The sequence below is a fragment of the Corythoichthys intestinalis genome, chromosome 7 (genome assembly GCF_030265065.1).
Source record: "Corythoichthys intestinalis isolate RoL2023-P3 chromosome 7, ASM3026506v1, whole genome shotgun sequence".
In the NCBI taxonomy this organism is placed as follows: domain Eukaryota; kingdom Metazoa; phylum Chordata; class Actinopteri; order Syngnathiformes; family Syngnathidae; genus Corythoichthys; species Corythoichthys intestinalis.
Genome location: NC_080401.1, coordinates 48,269,464 through 48,291,345, shown reverse-complemented (window position 1 = coordinate 48,291,345; position 21,882 = coordinate 48,269,464). Strand labels below are relative to the sequence as shown.

General features: G+C 39.2%; 1 protein-coding gene across 1 annotated transcript in view; it reads left to right on the top strand.

Moving 5' to 3' along the window:
* The window catches only part of crocc2 (ciliary rootlet coiled-coil, rootletin family member 2), a 107,271-nt gene that overhangs the window by 63,528 nt on the left and 21,861 nt on the right, over positions 1–21,882 (top strand). Inside the window, 5 exon segments of the mRNA XM_057840081.1 lie at positions 13,653–13,891; positions 13,947–14,106; positions 18,095–18,262; positions 20,987–21,299; positions 21,363–21,490. Coding sequence (XP_057696064.1) covers positions 13,653–13,891; positions 13,947–14,106; positions 18,095–18,262; positions 20,987–21,299; positions 21,363–21,490 — 1,008 coding nt within the window.

Below are 21,882 nucleotides of genomic sequence, written 5' to 3'. Positions count from 1 at the left end.
ACCTCTAAAGTCTATCATAGCTATTGATGGCTGTTGTCATTAATAACTAGCGGGGGCTTTTACAATGATAATCCTAGAGATAGACCGATTATCGGCCGGGCCGATTATTGGCGCCGATATTAGGAAATTTAACGTATAGCAGTATTGGCCTTTTTTTGTTTTTGTTTTTTTTAATCCGACCGGCTGATATGAAAAAACATTTTAAAAATGGGTTATTTTGGCTCAGATGCAGCTACGCCTCTCTGTGCTGCACTAGTATTCCCTCATCCTCTGATTGGTCAAATGGTCACGGTAAATGGAGTTACACTTGCATTATGCTTTTCCACCTTTTTAAGACCGTCAACGTGCTTCACACTGTATCCTCATCTACAGTGTATCACAAAAGTGAGTACCGTATTTTTCGGACTATAAGTCACGTTTTTTTTTTCATATTTTGGCTGGGGGTGTGAATTATCCTAGCGACTTATGTGTGGAATTATTAACACATTATGATATAATTTCACATGTTATTTTGGTGTTTTGCAGTGACACTGATGGTTTTGTAAAGTTGTTAGCATGTTCTTATGCTATAGTTATCTGAATAACTCTTTATAGCTATGGCCACGTTCGCGTTCTGCCTTTGGCAGTGTATGTTCAATTGTATTATTGACTTTTTTATCTTGAAATGGATGCATTTACTTTGTGGCGCTTTCACGCCCACGTGAGGGCGCACTCACACTTGTTTGCGTGAAGAAGAGTGCTCACACGCCAGAAGAAGACGGACAGCTACGTAGCTCTGAGTGAGTAAGTGAGTGAGTGGGCGAGTTAGCGAGAGAGAATAGACGGCTGCGAACCTACTTTCATTGTTTATGCTTTTAAATCATCTCTACAGAGGCAACGCCTGCGTGTATCATCTTTTCTGTTGTTGTTGTGTGTTTTCCACCCGCGATCGGACACTTAGAGCCAGTTGTGTGGTTGTTTGAACGATGTGCTAATGATAGGGAACGCATGCTAACCTGTTACCTATTACTAATAGTACCTAATTATCATTTATTTACGTTGATGCGAACCTGTTTTCTATCGAGGACCAAATTGATTCAGCAAATTATACGGACGTCCAGCACTGTCTTTTGGGAGTTCGCTGTATAGCCAGGACCGAGCCGTAACGTAGGACAGTATATTCACATTTCGTTGTTCATACACTGTACACTGTACATTTATTTAGCATGTTGTTCTCTATTGTATTTTTATATTAAATTGCCTTTCAAGATGACATGTCTGTTCTATGTGTTGGATTTTATCAATTAAATTTCCCCCAAAAATTCGACTTATACTCCGGTGCGACTTGTATATGTTTTTTTTCTCTTCGTTGGGCATTTTATGGCTGGATCAACTTATACTCAGGAGCGACTTGTAGTCCGAAAAATACGGGTACACCCTACGCATTTCTGCAGATATTTAAGTATATCTTTTCATGGGACAACACTGACAAAATGACACTTTGACACAATGAAAAGTAGTCTGTGTGCAGCTTATATTAAAGAGTTGATCTATTTTCCCCTCAAAATAACTCAAAATGTAGCCATGAATATCTAAACCCCTGGCAACAAAAGTGAGTACGCCCCCTTGGAAACTACGTACATCCCTAAATGTCCAAACTGAGTACTGCTTGTCATTTTCCCTCCAAAATGTCACATGACTTGTTACAGGAGTGCTGTCAGCATCGCTTCAGAAATTGGAGAGGTGGGGGGTCAGCCTGTTAGTGCTCAGACCATACGCCACACTCTACATCAAATTGGTGTGCATGGCTGTCACCCCAGGAGGAAGCCTCTTCTGAAGATTGTACACAAGAAAGCCTGCAAACAGTTTGCTGAAGACATGTCGACAAAGCACATGGATTACTGGAACGATGTCCCATAGTCTGATGAGACGGGTGGGCTTTTCTTGTGTATCGTCTTCGGAATGAATCAATGAACAAAAATGAACAAAATGAATGGGGTTTCTTATGTTGAAAAACCAGCGTTTTTGCGGCAACCGTAATAGTTAGGGATGAAAACGAAAGCGACCTCGTGTCACGTGAATTTTTGGACCATTTCGAAATTGGAATGGTGAGAATCGGTCAAAGTGCCTGCGTTGTGCAGCTCGTCGAAAAAGTGGAAATGGAAATATGGATATTACATGTGGTAAGCTTTGTTTTGCAATTCACTTTTGCAAACTTTTCTGATAATAATCTACTCCCAAAACAAAGAAATTGAGATCTGGTGTCCACTCACAGGACCCCCTCAACCCCTCAGAGTGGATAGACAAGAATGACAGCTCGCCGGGTCCTTTTAGCATAGCAGTGATCTCACAGTCACCTCATAAAGCCAAACGAAGGGTCGTCGTATCGTGATTTAGACTCTCTTTCCCGGGGAAAAACACCAGATGTTTATCTTTGGGGGACGTTAAGCTTTCACGAGACGGGATCATCTTGTCCTCACGCTGTCAAATTGTAGCAAATGAGTGAAGACCCCCCGCAAGACCCTCCGCCATAACTGCAAGGGTTCCCACGAGTACGTGAAGTGCTGAAAACGTCAATGACAGCCAATAAGTTAAAGGTGATTTTACACTAGAGACTCCATCGCTAACCACATTTAACTTTCCCCTTAAATTCATTTTGTTCCAGTAGATTCTAACTTGTTTTCACTCCACAATGTTCCCGTTCATTCATTTTGATTTGATCTCGTTTGCGTTTGAGTGACAGATTCGGAGAACTGGACAGCATCAATATGGGAAGGGCCGATGGGACGGCGGTGGGATCGCGGGTCCCTGGTACCGTATTATGAAATCAAAGTTTGTGTTAACCCCTAGTGTAAATAAGCCGGCAGTAAAGGGGGGCGGGCGGGTGTTTATTTTCTCCCCCTTGTAACAGCAACAGGCTGGCTCCAGCGGGACCCTCAACCCCGCTCCCGCCTTTCCCGTCCCTAGAACACAACACTGCACCGTCTCATCCTGAAAAAGAGGAGGGTGGAAATCGTATAAAATTAACGCCGCGAGCAGCGATGAACGGACCCTAACAGTCTCAGGTCTCAGGGGTGCGTGATACATTTATGCTAGTTGGTACCGCCGCCCATTCTCTTCATGGCGGCGTTTTCATCACACACAAGACGTTTGTGCAGTTAATAGTTTCCTGTTTTATGGCGAGGTATGTCATTGGTCTGCCAAGCTTCACCCAAAAGCAATAAAGAAAATGTTTATGGCATTTAAAATAACTAGCTAACCGACCAAATATCATGTTGCTAAGAAAAAAAAAATGTTCCTCCACATGAAGATGAATATTCAAACTTTTTTTTTTTTTTTTTTAGACTGCACATGTTTCAAATTAGCAACCCCTAGGACAGGTTTGTCTCTGAAAATGAGGTGGAAATGTACCCTAAAACTGCTGATTCAAACTAAAACGGCAAGATTTTCTAGAATAGATTACCAGGGTTGCCAATTTGGTGACTTTCTCACTAAATCTAGTGACTTTCCAAAGGCTCTTGTAGTTTTTTTTGTTGTTGTTTTTTTTTTTGCCAAAAGCGACTAGCGACCAGAGGTGGGTAGAGTAGCCAAAAATTTTACTTGAGTAAGAGTAGCGTTACTTAAAAATATTACTCAAATAAAAGTAAAAGTAGTCAACCAAAAATTTTACTCAAGTAAAAAACTATCCAGTGGAAAGAATAGTCAAATAATGAGTAACACTGTGAGTAGTTGCTTATTTTTGTTTGATTTTCTTTTCGTAAACAATGTTTTTTTTTTTGTCTCTCAGCACAAACTTGACTATATGAACTGTTGTTTTAATGATACTGTACAATAACTCATTACATAACCATATTAAGACAAAGAAATAAATAAAACAAAATTAAAGAAAAAAATTTGAATTCCAGCAAGAGAAAAAAAAAGACAAAACAAGCATTATTCTTTCAAAGAGCATGAGGGCCCTCTAGTGGAGAAAATAGTTTGTAGTTTGAATAGTGCAGTGTTTTTCAACCTTTTCTGTGTCACGGCACGTTTTTACATCGGAAAAAAATCTCGTGGCACACCACAAACCAAAAATGTTCCAAAATTACTTTTTGTACAATATATTTAATTATAAAATAATTTATCAATACCGTATTGGCCCGAATATAAGACGGTGTTTTTTTGCATTGAAATAAGACTGAAAAAAAAGGGGGTCGTCTTATATTCGCGGTATAGACATTATACCCATTCACGATGCTAGATGGCGCCAGATATCATTGAAGCGATGTTCTGTCATGATAGATCTCAGTTACTCTCCGCATTCACGACGCTAGATGGCGCCGGATATCATTGAAGCTATGTTCTGTCATGACAGCTCCCAGCTACTCTGAAGTTTAACCAGTTGCGTTATTTTATTGCAATATTTTTCCTTAGTCAGATTAGTTTCAAGACTGCAGTTAGTTAACTTCACTTTGATGGTTAATGCAGTTATTGCAATTGTTGTTTTATTACAATAGATTGGTTTATTTACATTTCAAAAACCAGAAGCCATTCATTTACGAATGTGATTGCACTTTAGTTTACATATTTAAATGTTCAGATATTAATACCTTGCTAATTTGCACACGACCGCAACCTTCTGCCTACTCCTTCTTTCCACTTCCACTCCACCTGACGACGATAAAATTTGTTTTTTTTTTAATGCAAAATTGGAAAACTTCTCACGGCACACCTGACGACCTCTCACGGCACCTAGAATAAAACAATAGAATCGTGAATAATTCCTTCAGTTACTATTATAAAATTAAAATTATCATATCTCCGGTTTTCCGTGGTCAATCGTTGCCAAATAAAAACTGGGAGAGAGGTTTAAATCCGTGCTTTCGGGTCATGTTGAGGGCAGCGCTCTATGTCAAATACTTCATTTTTTACAGTGCTTTAAAGACGCCACGTGATTGAACAGGTTGGCGTGATCATAGAACAGAAAGCTTGCATCAGATTGGTGTCATGGAGTTGTGATTTTTGTTCCGTCTCATTGGTGAAATTGGTAAAGCTACTCTTGGCATTGCTGGCAAAATATATAAATAAATCTAATATTAAAGAATAAAGAGGAAAAATGTAACGACGAGTAAAATTATCGTTTTTCCTTCACAAATCTACTCAACCAAAAGTAAAAAGTATGGCTTAGTTGAACTACAGTACTCTTAAAGGTACATTTTTCTCTAAAAGTTACTCAAGTAAATGTAACGGAGTACATGTAACGCGTTACTACCAACCTCTGCTAGTGACAAATCTAGCAACAAGCAGAGGCAACCCCCTGATACCATACATTACAGACCCATAGCAAAAATTTGCTACTCATCTGTTGCTTAATCTCGTCTGGTGAGACGAATTGGATCATCTCAAATTTATCACATTCTTTGCTTATTTGTTTCTGAGTACCCTTAGGAGCAACTGATGAGTCAAAATGAGCAAAGACATCATTGAGACAAAGGAGATTGTTTTGAGAAAACCAGATTTGAGCAATATTTGAGAAGAGAAATTCTCTTAATTGAAAATGGAGTTATACTTGGAAAGCACCTTTCAGGCACTCAAAGCACTTTGACACTATATCCTCACCTTCCTGCTGCAGCAATGTGGGGTTCAGTGTCTTGCTCAAGGATGCTTAGATGCACTGTGCTCAATGTGACGTGGCACATCAATGGAAAGCAACTTCAGAAAGCGTGTAGCAGTGATGAAGAAAATTTATTATATTTTAGTTCATGTAATAATTTATATACTTCTTTGATATTTAAAAAAAAAAAAAAAAAAAAAATCCCAAATGGCAGACATGTTGCCTATGAGCCAGTAGTTTTAGCAAGACATCGTCAGCCAGCATGTTGCCTGTTTTGATTACGTCATTAAACAAGAGGACTAAGGTTCTTCACACTATTTTGTGGTAAACTTTCGGTCTTTGAAACAAAAATCTGATAATGCATTTGTAGCGGCCGATAGTTTTCTCAAATTTTTACATTGAACAAGATGAACCAAATGAATCAGATGTTATTTAATTATTTGACCAATAACAATATTTTCTTGGAGTTTGGCATGATATGAATTAAGATCTTTGTTACGATGAAAGAATCTTGAAAACCCAAAATGAGCAATTGGAGACTGGAAGGTTAACAAATTGAGAAATATTTGTGACTGACACAATATAGGGTTGCTTGGCGAGATCAGTAAAAGAGGCAGCTGAGGCAAGTTTAAGAAATAAATACTTTGCTCATCCATGTCTTTTACTGAGACATTACTGAGATCGTGACTCCAAGTAAGGAGATAAAATTAAGACGCATTTGAGATCGACACAAGTACTCATTGTTGTCTCTTGGTGAGATATTGAAAGCAGACAACTGTGAGACTTTATTGAGAAATCATGCCAGTAGAACTATTCTCAAGACCTTCTCAGGTAATGCTCACTAAGAGACTTATTTCTCATGAGACAAATTTGAGAAAACTGAGAAAACCACCCTGGTCTCAATTATTGTTGATTCACTTCTCAGAGATGTAAATGAGACATGAACAACATCGCATCTTCAATTTTGCTTTGCTATGGGGATGTAGTTTGTTGAGTATCAATTGTGTCAAAGCTTTCTTTAGATCGATAAAAATTCCAACTGCATGTTTTTTTTTTCATCCAATGCATTTGTAATTTTTTCTATTGCATCGGTAATTGCCATTGAGGCCGTTGCCTCATGCCATTACTATCTCTTTGTTCTAAACCCATACTGGCCCTGGTTAATTATGTTGTGTTTATCAAGAAACTTATAAAATCGGTAGGTAAATAGTTTTTAGTGGTTGTAAACATTTTTTTTGTAAACATGACGTTATTCCTCTCTCCTACCGCGTCTATTACAATTACATGCAAATGGCTAATTATGCAATTTTGGCGATGACATCAGGTGGAAGAGTGGTTGGCACATCCGCCTCACAGTTCTGAGACTGTTTGTTCAATCCCAGTTCTGGCCTCCCAGTGTGGAGTTTGCATGTTCTCCCCGTGCCTGCGTTAGTTTTCTCAGTTTCCTTCCACATCCCAAAAAATTGCATGGTAGGCTGAGTGAACACTTCAAATTGTCCCTAGGTGTGAGTGTGTGTGTTAAATGGTTGTTTGTCACTGTGCCCTACGAATGGCTGACAACTAGTTCAGGGCGTACAGTGCCACCTGCTCATTGTTAGCTGGGATAGGTTCCAGCACCTCAGTAACCCTCATGAGGAGAAGCAGTTCAGAAAATTAATGAAAGGTATTGATGTCATCTAGTGACTTTTAGGACAGCCAATAGCTACTTTCCTTCCTGGAGACTTGGAAACACTATGGATTATGGAAACAAAATCAAACCAACAAGATAATAAAAATAATTTCGCTAAAGTTTAAGTGTTACAATAATGCAAATTTTTTTCTCTTACGATACCCTGCTGTGTAGTATCGGCAGATTTCAAGTTTTTTTTTTTTTTTAATTATACGTTCTTCCCTTTTAATCCTGTATACTCACATGAATGTAAAGTAATTGCCATGATGGCTTGGACATACACTGCTTCTCATTGACTGCCATTGATGACACTGGACGTCCAGTCCATTTGACATGGGAGGGTTGAACAAACGTTCAATTGGATTGGATGTCTACTAGTGATACACTCATTGAAATTGATAATTAGACGTCTATCGTCTTGGGAAGGGCAACAAGTACTCCTTTTTTATGGTGGCGTGTGTAGGTGGCGGCCATCTTGGGTAGGGAGACTAGAGGTTGAAAACTAAATCTCGAAAATTACATATTGCATAGTATTGGCTAGAGACGTGCGAAAGTTCCGATTCTTAGATTATTCGCGATTCGGCCGTGGAAGATTCGAGAACGATTCACAAATATCCAAATTCCGATTATTGAATTATACCAGGTAAAGCGGAAGTAAAACACAGTCAGCGTGGTCTTTGGGAAGCAATGAGGAACGGACCGAGAGTAAATATCATGTTCAACTCATGCCGCTAGATAAAAAAACAAGCATACCTGACTGCGGCTGACAGCCGCTACAAACAACGCCCAGTTGCAAGTTCCTACAAACATAGGGCTCCAGTAGATATCATATATATGTAGAACTAGATGCAAAATGACAGACGACGTCAGTGTTAGAACATGTATTATTGAACAGAGATGCGAAATGACAGACTTTCCGGCGTAAGTAAACAGCCGCCATCTTAAAGCAGTAGACCTCTCTAGAAGGCACTGTTGTAGCAAACCTAATTAACTTTTTATTTAAAATACTCCTAAATCGGCAGAATCTTGTCTTGAATCTATCTTTAAATGATGAAATAATTTTAAAACTTTGACAAAAGTAGACAGAAGGGAAATAATGGAATAACGGGAGCAATTTTAACAACTGTAACAGTTGATTCACAACATTAAATTAATTGAATGTAGTTTAAAGCTGCTGATACAGAATGGGGACTGGAGTTTTTTGTTTACTGTTATTTTTGTATATTTGTTTAATGTTATATGTTAACTTGATACTGAAATAGTAGTTTCGTTTAGCCTGAGATGATTTTTAAATAATTTCGGAACTAATGTACAAAACATTAATACATTTTTTTTTTTTTTAAAGGAGGGGCGTGCATCAATAATCTTTTTTATAATCGAATCGGAGCCTCTGAATCGTAATCGTAATCGAATCGTTAGGTGCCCAAAGATTCCCAGCTCTAGTGTTGGCACAATATTTCTTAGTACAAGCTGATGTCGATGACATCATTGTAGTGCCGTGTATATTGGTGTCAGTATCGGTGCAACGCTAGTTTTTAGATATGGCTTCTTGAGACTTTTTGGTGGGTCAATTCATGATACACGTATCTACGTATCTAAGTTTATTGTTTTTGTTTATTGCGACGTGAAACTAAACTGGTTTTAGTGGCTGATGTTTTTTTTTTTTTTTTTATTTTGCTCAAGCTACTGAAAAATCGTAGTTGTTTTCAAACTAAAATGTCTACCGTATTTTTTCGAACTATAAGTCACACCTGAATATAAGTCGCACCAGCCATAAAATGCCCAACGAAGAGGAAAAAAACATATATAAGTCGCTCCGGAGTATAAGTCGCATTTTTGGGGGAAATTTACCTGATAAAATCCAATACATAGCACAGATGTCATCTTGAAAGGCAATTTAAAATAAAAATAGAGAGCAACATGCTGAATAAGTGTACAGTATGATAACCAAATGTGAACGTGGCCGGTATGTTAACGTAACATAGCTATTAAGAGTTATTCAGATAGCTATAGCATAAAGGACATGCTAACAAGCTTACCAAACCATCAGTGCCACTCCAAAACACCAAAATAATATGTGATATATAATGTTTTAATAATTTCACACATTAGTCGCTCCTGAGTATAAGTCGCACCCCCAGCCAAACTATAAAAAAAAAAAAAAAAACTGCGACGTATAGTCCGAAAAATACTAGGGCTGTTAATTAATTTTTTTAATTAATCCCGTTAAAATATTTGACGCAATTAACGCACTATGCCCGCTCAGACAGATTTAAATGTCAGTACAGTGAAAGGCCAACTTGTTAATTGTGTTTTATGGAGTTTTTCCGCCCTCTGCTGGCGCTTGGGTGTGACTTGCATATGTTATGTGGCGTAATGTCGCCCTCTGCTGGCGATTCAGTGCAGCGGATTATTTGGGTTTCGGCGCGCTTTACTGACGTGATTATATGTCGACATGAACTCACACTAATAGACAGTGCTATTTAGACCAGCTAACGTCCGCATCCAGTATTCAGTGGCAGTTCTCATAGCCCCATCACACTGTTTGTGTCTAATACATGCATCGCTTGTGAGTTATATTCCTCCTTTGTTTATATTCATGAGCATTAGATAGTTATTGATTATGTGTATTTGAATTTCTTCACATATATGGTGAAATGCAGTTACATTGTTAGATGCTTGTGAGCTAATTGGCTAGTGCTACTGCTCAAATGGACACCTGTGTGTACATTTTATGTTATTTTGTGATTTATGCAAGTTATTGACACATTGCCTTGTTATTTTCAGTTTTACAAAAATACAAGAAATGTGCTCCTGTCAAAAAGAGATGACTTCAGTAAAGCCCATGCAACTTTGCCACACCGTCTGATTTCTTTTTGGAACTTATGTTCGCTATCTGTCAATTTGTGTACTCACACACACTGAGGACAGAATAGGGCTACTAGTTTATTTTTTGATTGAAAATTTTACAAATTTTATTAAAACGAAAACATTAAGAGGCGTTTTAATATAACATTTTATCCATGGATCACTTTAACAGAATGTTAATAATGTTAATGCAATCTAGTTGATTTATTGTTATAATAAACAAATACAGTCCTTATGTACCGTATGTTGAATGTATATATCCATCTTGTCTTATCTTTCCATTCCAACAATAATTTACAGAAAAATATGGCATATTTTATAGATGGTTTGAATTGCGATTAATTACGATTAATTAATTTTTAAGCTGTAATTTTAAAAATTTTAATCGTTTGACAGCCCTAAAAAATACGGTAATTCATGTATCTTTTCAAGCATGGCAACTTGAGACTTTTTTTGTAGGCCAAATTATGATAGGCCTGCCTACCAGATTTTATGTCGATCAGTGAAACTAGCTTTAGGGGCTGATTTTTATTTATTTTTCTGAAACACCAAATTTGCTCTCAAATCAAAATAGTTGATTCAGACCAAAATGGCGGACTTCCTGTGTCATATTTTGCAGGGCTGCTTGAGACTTTTTTGTGGGTCAGCTCATGATGGGACTATCTCCTAAATTTCACATTGTTGAAACTTCTAGATGGCGGAATTTTTCCCAATAAAGTAAAATTTTCAGATCATTTTGTTGTTCCCTCGCATGAGTTCATAAACTGAAATCATCCTGTGTGGCCTCTTCATCCTCCCCCACACGTTCAGGGTTCAGGGGGTGTGCTGCTGTTTATCACGCTGCTCTGCTGATTGTCGACACTGTGAGCTCAGTGGGAAGACGTAAGCTGGCCGCGTGCCCGAACGGCTCTTAGCCCCGACCCCGATAAGCCCCGTCCTCCCCCGAGCCAAATATAAATACCAAAAGGAGAAAAAAATACTAACGTAGGTCATGTGCTCACTCTGCTTTGTTTACATGAGCTCATTCACTCATTTGGACTTTAAAAAAAAAAAAAATATATATATATATATATATATTTTTTTTTATCATCACCAATCTAATCTTTTCCCTTAGTAGCTGCTTTAACATTTTGGGAGTTATTTTACGAAATGAAACAATAAACCAAGAATCCAAACAGCGGAACCTCATTTCTTTCCTTCTGGAATTAATAGAAATGTTATTCACATCTTGTCTTAATTTTGTGATGATGTACAGACAATGTTTTTGTTCTTAATTTAACATTTAACAACAAGTAGCATAGCCTCGACTTTAGCTAAAAAAAAAAATCAAGAAAACGCCTATTTGCACACCAAATTCACAGTAAACAATGTTTTAATTTTAAACGATGCGCCATATTTAAGACTATCTGCAGTATAGCATTTATTTTGATAAACTATTATGAATACAACAACATAGCTTTGTTGTATTAGTTTAGCTAATTGCTAAAACGATACCAAACTGCATTTGACTGGCTGACGAATAGCATCTTTGTCACTGTGTTACTAATAACTTTGAAACAGCACATCTGGCCACAAACGGTCGTGATTATCTAGGTTATGAGTGTTTTGAGTTATGAGTGTGGTCTGGGAACATATTAAACTTGTATCTCAAGGCACATTTGTTTATCAAACTGTTCAACCACACAATAAAATGTCATGATTCATCCCAACCAGAGACTTTCATAATGACACTTGCTTTGTTTGAAAGTAACGAGCAAAAATTTGAGCTTATTTCTGGTGTTTTTTTTTCTATTATAGCTGCTTGTGTTTGAAGATTTTACTTCTGGTGCTCTAGTTTCTTTCCCTACTGAGCAGCCCCTCCAATGTCACAAAGCACCCACAGGCGGACACACTTTGAGATTCCCCTCATTGAAATACCAGCATTCGACACCATACCACAATAAAGACCTCGAGCTCTAAAGCTGGACTGCAAAAAAATACCGTAATTTCCCGAATATAAGGCACCCGTGTATAACGCGCACCCCAAATTTATTTGTAAAATCTAGGGGAAATTATTGTACCCGTGAATAACGCGCACCCTAATTTTAGCACCAATAAATAGAAGAATACAAGAAAATAGAGCTCGTGTACAGATACAGAAATGTCATTTTACTGACTGGTGAAACACAGCACAAGCATAGCACATTGGTAGTTCAAAACATTACCATAAACTGACAATATGCACGGAAATAATATGATCTGACAACTTCTCCAACTTACCAAAATCCAGGAGAAAACAAAACAGATGTGACTTTTCTTTTAAAGGCTGCTGTATAACTTGCTCGTTTCATCATGATGAATAAGTGTTTCTTCCATGGAATGATACGGTAAAATAAAAGTGAGAATTTAAGCCGGAAATCGGAAAGAGCGCATCGCTCTCGACTAGAATTAAACAATAGGAACTATGGATATTTGGGTTTGAGTTTCCCGAGGGACAGATATAGTTGACGGACACAGGAAGTCTGTGTTGTGTTACGTTTGTTATGATCAGAGTTGTGGAGCTGCAATAAACGTTGACTCAAATGAGTTCAAGAAACTAAATTCTGTGCTTTATGAAGAGTGAAAAAAGCTGAATTTAACACAGACGAAATCATTCGACCAATAAGAGTGTACTTCTTATGACTCCAGGCTGTTTGTCCCTGCTCATTCAATTAGACAATGCTTTCCAAAGCTTGCTAACGTTTCTGTTTTTGCTACACCTGAATGCTAGCCTCGTTCCCATCCTCCACTGTCAGCCAGCAAGAATGCTGCTTCCATCTTGAGGACGGCGGACGCTTTGAGGGTGACGGGAGGAGTAGGGGGACGAGGCTACCTAAATGCACCCCCTGGATAGATGCGATGGAAGTGATTGTGATTGGCTAAGGGTTAGAGTCCTGTGTCATGGTAAGCCAATCAGAGCCGGTGTTTTCACACACAAACCGGAACAGCGCGTGCAGCAAACACACATGCAAAACAGATGCAGAGGGATATGATGGCAGAGCATTCAGAGGAAAAATTGTCCTTTACGAGGAGGAGATATAAACACTATTTTAAGTCAAAATACTTGAAGTACAGTAGGCTATGTCTACTTGACCAGTTGTCTCAGGTTGTGAGAGTTAGATTAAGCTCACTTTATATTGTTTACTGCCGATTGTTATTTTATTATATTGTTTACTGTTCATTTTTGTTGCACTTCAAGTGTAGGATAAATCTGTTGCTGGTGAGGTGCAATAAATATTACAAGGTTCTATAACACAACTACCTGCCTGTTCTTCTCTATTCAACTGACTCGAATACTGCTCAGAAAATTTTAAATTCTTTGACATACAACAACTTCTTAAAGTAACGGAAATAATTACTTTCCCTGGTAACTAGTTACTTTTACTATAGAGTAATTCAGTTACTAACTCAGTTACTTTTTGGAAGAAGTAGTAAGTAACTATAATTACTTTTTTAAAGTAACATGCCCAACACTGGTTGTGAGTACAGATGTTTTCCTAAAATTTTGTCCATCCTTTGTGAAAGGTGGAACTTCTTAAAACTCAACTGCAGGACAGCGAGGAGCGACTAGCTAAAGCTCAGATCGAGCTCACCGAGGTCCGGCAGTCCCTCCGGGAGAGTGTCCACGGTTGGGAGAAGCAGCGCAAGGAAACCATCAATCTGCGACAGCTACTGAAGGACGAGACCAGTGAAAAAGACGCAGTCCGCGCCTCCAACAAAGAACTCAGAACCTCCGTCAAGCTTGCGGAGAGCGACAACAGCAGGTAGAGAATTTCATGTAATTCCTAAGTAATTTGTCTAAAAATCTCGACATGTCAGTTTGAAGCGAGCGGTGGAGGAGCGTGAAAAACAAGTTTCAATCTTGGAAGAGCGCAGCGTTGCCACGCAGCAGGAGGCATCCACGCTTAGAAAAAGCATGCGGGAGATTGAGAAGTCACGGTTACAGGCACGACGACGAAACCAGGAGCTGCGAAGACAGGTTAGAAGATTTGACGTTAAATAACATGTATAGAAAAGTCCATAGATACACAGCTGCATACTTTATTCATCCCATGAGGAGAATTAAAGTGTCCACACACATTTACTGTTCATCATAATCTTTACATGAACTGATATGTGGTATTTTTACAAGATAAAGTTGTATTAGGTCAGGTTTTAGCAAGTAAAAAATTTTAAAATGCTAATTTAGTCTAGTAAAATTCCCACTTTCATTGTGGAAAAGGTGGGGTTGTCCGTTTTGTAATATAAGTAAACAATTTTCTAGGGGGGAAAAAATCTATGTTAACACAATAACAGTTTACTTACTGTAATTTTCGTACTATAAGGCGCACCTGACTATAACCCGCCACCCACCTGCTGTCAACACTGTTGTCATCCAACATGCCTCCTAGCATGCATTGCAGCGCTACAGATGTAAATAACAAACAAAATTCATGTTCTGTGCTAATTATTTGTTCAGTTACTCTTCCATTTGTTTTATTAATTGCTAGCTCTGGTATTTGGTAACACTATTTGACAGTGGCGCCATAAAACTTTCATAAGACCATCATAATTATGACGTGACACTGCCATGAGTATTAATGAATGCTTATGACAATTGTCATTTTGTGTCATTCGGCAAATTAACTCAAAAGATCTGAGCTGGACATACATTGAGTTAGTGACATAATTTGCCGGATGATACTTAATGACCTCTTTCATAAGCATTCATTAATGCCCATGATAGTGTCATGTCAAGTTTATGATGGTCTTATGGCAGTCTAATGACGCTGCTGTCAAATAAAGTGTCATCTATTAACCCAAATAAGTCAACAAATAAGCTGCACTGGACTATTAACCATAGGATTCAAATCGAGGGGAAAAAGTAGCGGTTTATAGTCCGAAAATTACGTTACTTACTATGTTGTTACTACAACCCCAACTACAACTTGTAAAAATATAATAGTGTTAAAATTACACGAATGCTTGTTTCTTTCATATTTCGTTGTATGTAAGTGAATTTCTTCAAATAAATTAAGCAGATATGGTAAACAGCAAGGGCATAGGTTTGGTCTCAATAATGGTAGGGACAATATAACAGAATAACCTGCATATACAGTGGGGCAAATAAGTATTTAGTCAACCACCAATTGTGCAAGTTCTTCTACTTGAATAGAGAGGCCTGTAATTGTCAACGTGGGTAAACCTCAACCATGAGAGACAGAATGTGGAGAAAAAAAAAACAGAAAATCACATTGTTTGATTTTTAAAGAATTTATTTCCAAATTAGAGTGGAAAATAGGTATTTGGTCACCTACAAACAAGCAAGATTTCTGGCTGCCAAATAGTTCTAACTTCTTCTAACGAGGTCTAATGAGGCACCACTCGTTACCTGTATTAATGGCACCTGTTTTAACTCATTATCGGTATAAAAGACACCTGTCCACAACCCTCAGTCAGTCACACTCCAAACTCCACTATGGCCAAGACCAAAGACCTGTCGAAGGACACCAGAGACAAAATTGTAGACCTGCACCAGGCTGGGAAGACTGCATCTGCAATAGGCAAAACGCTTGGTGTAAAGAAATCAACTGTGGGAGCAATTATTAGAAAATGGAAGACATACAAGACCACTGATAATCTCCCTCGATCAGGGGCTCCATGCAAGATCTCACCCCGTGGCGTCAAAATGATAACAAGAACTGTGAGCAAAATCCCAGAACCACACGGGGGGACCTAGTGAATTACCTACAGAGAGCTGGGACCACAGTAACAAAGGTTACTATCAGTAACACAATGCGCCGCCAGGGACTCAAATTCTGCACTGCCAGACGTGTCCCCCTGCTGAAAAAAGTACACGTCCAGGCCCGTCTGCGGTTCGCTAGAGAGCATTTGGATGATCCAGAAGAGGACTGGGAGAATGTCTTATGGTCGATGAAACCAAAATAGAACTTTTTGGTAGAAACATAGGTTTTCATGTTTGGAGGAGAAAGAATACTGAATTGCATCCAAAGAACACCATACCCACTGTGAAGCATGGGGGTGGAAACATCATGCTTTGGGGCTGTTTTTCTGCAAAGGGACCAGGACGACTGATCTGTGTAAAGGAAAGAATGAATGGGGCCATGTATCGAGAGATTTTGAGTGAAAATCTCCTTCCATCAGCAAGGGCATTGAAGATGAGATGTGGCTGGGTCTTTCAGCATGACAATGATCCCAAACACACAGCTAGGGCAACAAAGGAGTAGCTTCATAAGAAGCATTTCAAGGTCCTGGAGTGGCGTAGCCAGTCTCCAGACCTCAACCCCATAGAAAATCTGTGGATTGAGTGGATGGAGTTGAAAGTCCGTGTTGCCCAATGACAGCCCCAAAACATCACTGCTCTAGAGGAGATCTGCATGTAGGAATGGGCCAAAATACCAGCAACAGTGTGTGAAAAGCTTGTGAAGAGTTACAGAATACCTCCGTGGCCTCCGTTATTGCCAACAAAGGGTACATAACAAAGTATTGAGATGAACTTTTGGTATTGACCAAATAACTTATTTTCCACCATGATTTGCAAATAAATTCTTTAAAAATCGAACAATGTGATTTTCAGTTTTTTTTCCCCCACATTCTGTCTCTCATGGTTGAGGTTTACCCATGTTGACAATTACAGGACTCTCTAATATTTTCAAGTGGGAGAACTTGCACAATTAGTGGTTGATTAAATACTTATTTGCCCCACTGTACACTCTTTTTTTTTTTTTGCTGGGGACGGGACATTTATAAGACCAAACAGACTGGGTGAACAAGGGTCAGGGCTACATTTCTCAACAATATGAACCTAATTAATTGATAGGCTAAATGATCAAGGCAAAATAAATCTGTATTGACTTATACTAACTTTCCTGTGTATTGGTTCAGGTGATACACCGTTCGATTCAAACCTTTGTCTTCAAAAACTACTAAAGAAACATTTTTAAAACTTCCAGAAATCCAGAATAAATGTCTGGATTTTATTAGCAAATTTAAATTGCAATATTTGAACACAAATTATATTGACATACATAAGAAATACAAACTTGTTAATCATCAATTCTATAATCCATCTATAAAGCGGTAATCCTTGGTTCACTACATTTTTTCGTTTGACTAACCTCAACAGTAGAAAACATACAGGAGGATATTTCTCTCAACGCATACTAACTGATGCAGGTCGGATTTTCAGTATCAAAATTAGTGGTGTGTTCCCCACCTCCACAACATTGACATCTTTTTACATTACTTACAGTGGCTTCTGCTGGCAGAAAAAAAACTAATATACCTCGTCTTTAAAGGGGGCAATGAAGGCGGCATGTTGTATTACTGTTGGGCTGTGAATGCATGTGTGTGTGGTGGTGGGGGGGGGGGGGGTCAAGTCATCAGCCAATCAAACGTGCGTTTGAGGGGAAAAAAGGACTGGCACATTCAGCAAGTGAAAAGGGGTCAATGTACGCCTGAACATAATGAAAGTACTGTAATTCACTCTATAATGGTCGAGTCAATTCTTCTTACAACATATGGGAAGACAATCTAAATGAACTACAGTATATATAACTGAAGCCATTATGTAATGCAAATAGGGTTGCTTAAAGTTGGTGGGGACAATTTTAGCATCCTGAAAAGTTGGTAGTGTTATGTCTCTACCGCCCTTATGCAAATCTACGAACCAGGTATGGTATGGTATTTGGCGCTCATTTGGATATGATGAAATTTCATTTCAATCAAAAAATCTATCTTGACATCTGTATTGAAAACAGCTGTCAGACCAAAAGCAAAAATCGTAGTGTCCAGTCTATTCACTTTTTTGATTTCCCACAAAATTGTCCGACAAATTTCCAGTCAAAAGAAAACGCTCTCAAATTGTACGCGAGAAATGCACTGATGTCAAGAGGTTTTCAAGTAGGAGCCACGAAATGAGTTAGAGGGGGGAAAAAAACTGATGCAGTAGCCGTTGTTTATTGCAGCTGAAGGTCGTGCAAGGTGAGAAGCAGCGTCAGGAGCAAGAGCTGAAGCAGCTGCAGGCGCAACTCTGTCAAGAGGAGCAACAGCGGGAGGAAGCACGGCTGCTGGCTTTCAGCCTAAAGCAGAAAGTGGTGGAGTGCGAGGCTGCCAGGGATGCAGCCAACAATCAGGTGATATTGATATTGTTATGTTGTGTTAGTGTTGCACCAAAACCATTTATCGGCTGATGCCAATTAGGGGTGCAACGGTTCAGTTAGCCCACGGTTCGGTTGGAACCTCGGTTTTTGGATCACCGTTTCGGTTCGGTTTCGGTTTGCGTTTTGCTTTTTTTTTTTTTTTTTTTTTAAACTGCCTTTATTTTGCTTTTTAAAAAATGAAATAAACACTTAAAATGTAAACATTTTCGACTGTTAAAATGCCTCTTAGCTCTTTGGCAAGTGTAGTGACTGACTACTGAAATACACACACAGTAGTAAAAAAGTTACTTGGCAAAGTAACTGGTGATACCGTTCATGTTTTTTTTTCATTTAAAAAAACAAACTCAAAAACATAGTAACCTTTGCTATGTTTGGAGGTCATTTAATGTTGTGGATCAACCGTTAAAGTTGATAAAATTACTCCCGTTTTTGCCTTAGTTCCCTTCCGTCTACTTTGGACATGTGAAAATTTTAAAACTGTTTCATCCTTTAAAGATAGACTCAAGTCAAGATTTTGCCGATTTAGGAGTATTTTGGATAAAAAGTTACGGTTCGCTCGTAAGGTTTACTACAACAGAGCCTTTCTGAGAAGTTTACTGCTCTAAAATGGCGGCTGTTTACTTTCGCATGTAGTTCTGTATGCATGAGATATCTAGGCATAGATTGTATGCTGTCTGCTAAATCAGGAAATATTGGAGCCACCTGGCAAATAATCGCGTTTGCTACAGCGTCTCAACAAACACTCTTCCCTCTCCGTGTCTGACTTTTCTCGCGTCATTCATCCAACGTATTAAAAACATTGTCTCGTTGCAGAAACGGTGACCAAATCCGAACGGGTGAAAAAAAAAAAAAAACGTAATGCACGAAAAACGTGCAGATTTTGAACGTAACGTACACATTTAAAAATGAGTGATCACTTGTACAAATTACGACGAGACCGGACAACTTGATGAATTATAGTGGACCGTCACAGTTAGGTAGTAGCACTCTGTAGCACGGGACGTCCAACTATCAGTGGTTAGGGCGAAACTATGTGCTTTAGCGAAATCATCTTCGATGGCTTTGCGTGCCATTTCATAAATGTCGGGGATAATGTTGTTGGCGAAATATGTCCGCGAGGGAACAATATAACGCGGGTCAAGCGTTGCAATTAAATTAACGAAGCCCGCATTTTCAACCACGGAATATGGTTGCATGTCTTTTGCAATGCACATACCCACTGCGTGGGTTATTTTCTTGTGTTTTTCTGACCTGATATTGTAAGGCTTTTGGAACACCTCTTCTATAGACCCGTGTGTTTTCACTGGTGTCATCTTCGTGGTTGTCCTGCTCTGAGAAAGCGATGTCTGTGGGTGATCCTGGCTGAGGTGAGTCATGCTAGAAGTGTTGCCGTTAGCATAGGGAACAAGCGCTGAGCAATGCTTGCAAATTGTTTTATTTTTTTTTTCTCAATATTTTCTCTCAATCTGCATTGTAGTCCACGGGGAAACCGAAATGTTGCCACACCGCAGATTTGAAAGAAGCCGGTGCTTCCTCAAAATTCGGTCTGTCGACTCCTCCGCTCGCCATAACTTTTTTTGTTTTCTTTCTTGTTTCACTTTCACCTCGCTCGTAAGCGAGAGAGGACGTTACTCGGCTCCTATTACACAGGTGCTTGACAGCGATTGGACATTTACTCGCGGGGCGGGAATTTCTCCACAGCTGCGCTTCACGTCACACACACAGGCACACAGAGTTTGACCAATTCATTCCACAAGCGTTCGGAATAAATTACTGTAATTGCAAAACCAAAAAGGCGCGGTTCATAAAGGCGTATTGAACCGTACAGGGCGAACCGTACGGTTCGGTTTTGAACCGCAAACCGTTGCACTGCTAATGCCAATACTGTACTGATAAATTTTTTGAAAGAAAAAAAAAAAATCTTCTCAATTTTATTGTATAGTACTTTCCTGCCTTTTATTTATTATGTACTGTACTATATTCTGCTTTGTTGTAAAGCACTTTGAGGACCTCACAGGTTTTCACAAAGGGCTATATACCGTATTGGCCCGAATATAAGATTGTGTTTTTTGCTTTGAAATAACACTGAAAAAGAGGGGGTCGGCTTATATTCGCAGTCTAGACATTATACCCATTCTCGACGCTAGATGGCGCCAGACATCATTAAAGCGATGTTCTGTCATGACAGATCTCAGCTACTCTCCCCATTCACAAAGCTAGATGGCGCCAGATATCATTGAAGCGATGTTCTGTCATGACAGATCTCAGGTACTATCAAGTTTCACATGTACATTTAACCACCATTTTACGTAAGGCGCTAACATCGAAAATATGACAGCTTATAAAATCTCAAAACACCACAGGACTTTGCCATTTTCCATTTTACAAAAAATATTAAATGACTTTTAGCTTTTTTTCTACCTTTTTCATGCAATCGGCAGCTATCTTGGGAAGGGTAACAACTTATTAGTGCAACATTTCTAACTGGCGGCCATCATAGGGAGGACGGATGCCGGTTGGAAACAAAATCCCGAAAAGTACATATTGCGCAGCATCGTTACAATATTTCTTAGTATTCGCTGATACCATTGCTGCATTTTAGAACCGTATATATAATATAATCGGCGCAACACTAATTTTTACATTTATTTTTCCAATGTGTTTTAGCAACAAGTGTAATTTTAAATTTTCGGTCAGGCGTCATCGCTACAGAGGCGCGTGTCAGAGCTGGAGGAATCCGAGCGTCAAGGCTCTGAGCTACAGCGTGTCCAACAAGCCCAGCAGTATCTGGTTGACCAGAAGCACAACGACGAGGTCGCCCGGCTGCAGAGGGCCCTGGAGGATGCCGCCTTCCAATCGGGCCGTGCCGACACAGCCGCCCTGGATCTGGAGGGTCGACTTGCAGCGAGCGAAGGCCGGCGGCGCAAGCTGGAGCGTAAAATTTCAGCGGTGGGCTCCACGCTTCGCCGTCTTCGCCCGGTGTCTCCCAGGAGGAGACTTCCTCTCCGAGGTTTGTCTTGACGCTTGTTAGTTTACACGCGGCTGTCAGGAGGTTTACATGCGCTGGCCGCAGGCTCGGCGGGAGACTGCTTGACCGACGACTCCACTTCCTGTGCTGACGATGAAGAACTGGAGTTGGACTCCATCCAGGCTGGAATGCAGGATCTCCAGAGAGCACTCAGGGACACACAGAGAGAAAGGGTATGTCTTGGCTTGTTACCCGTTCCTTAAGTCTCTCAGTAGAGTGCAAAATTAACCCTTTCATGCACGAATTATGTTTTTTTTAGGGCTGTCAACCGATTAAAATTTTTAATCGAGTTAATTACAGCTTAAAAATTAATTAATCGTAATTAATCGCAATTAATCGCAATTCAAACCATCTATAAAATATGTCATATTTTTCTGTAAATTATTGTTGGAATGGAAAGATAAGACACAAGATGGATATATACATTCAACATACGGTACATAAGGACTATTTGTTTATTATAACAATAAATCAACAAGATGGCATTAAATTAACATTATTAACATTCTGTTAAAGCGATCCATGGATAGAAAGACTTTTAGTTCTTAAAAGAAACATGTTAGTA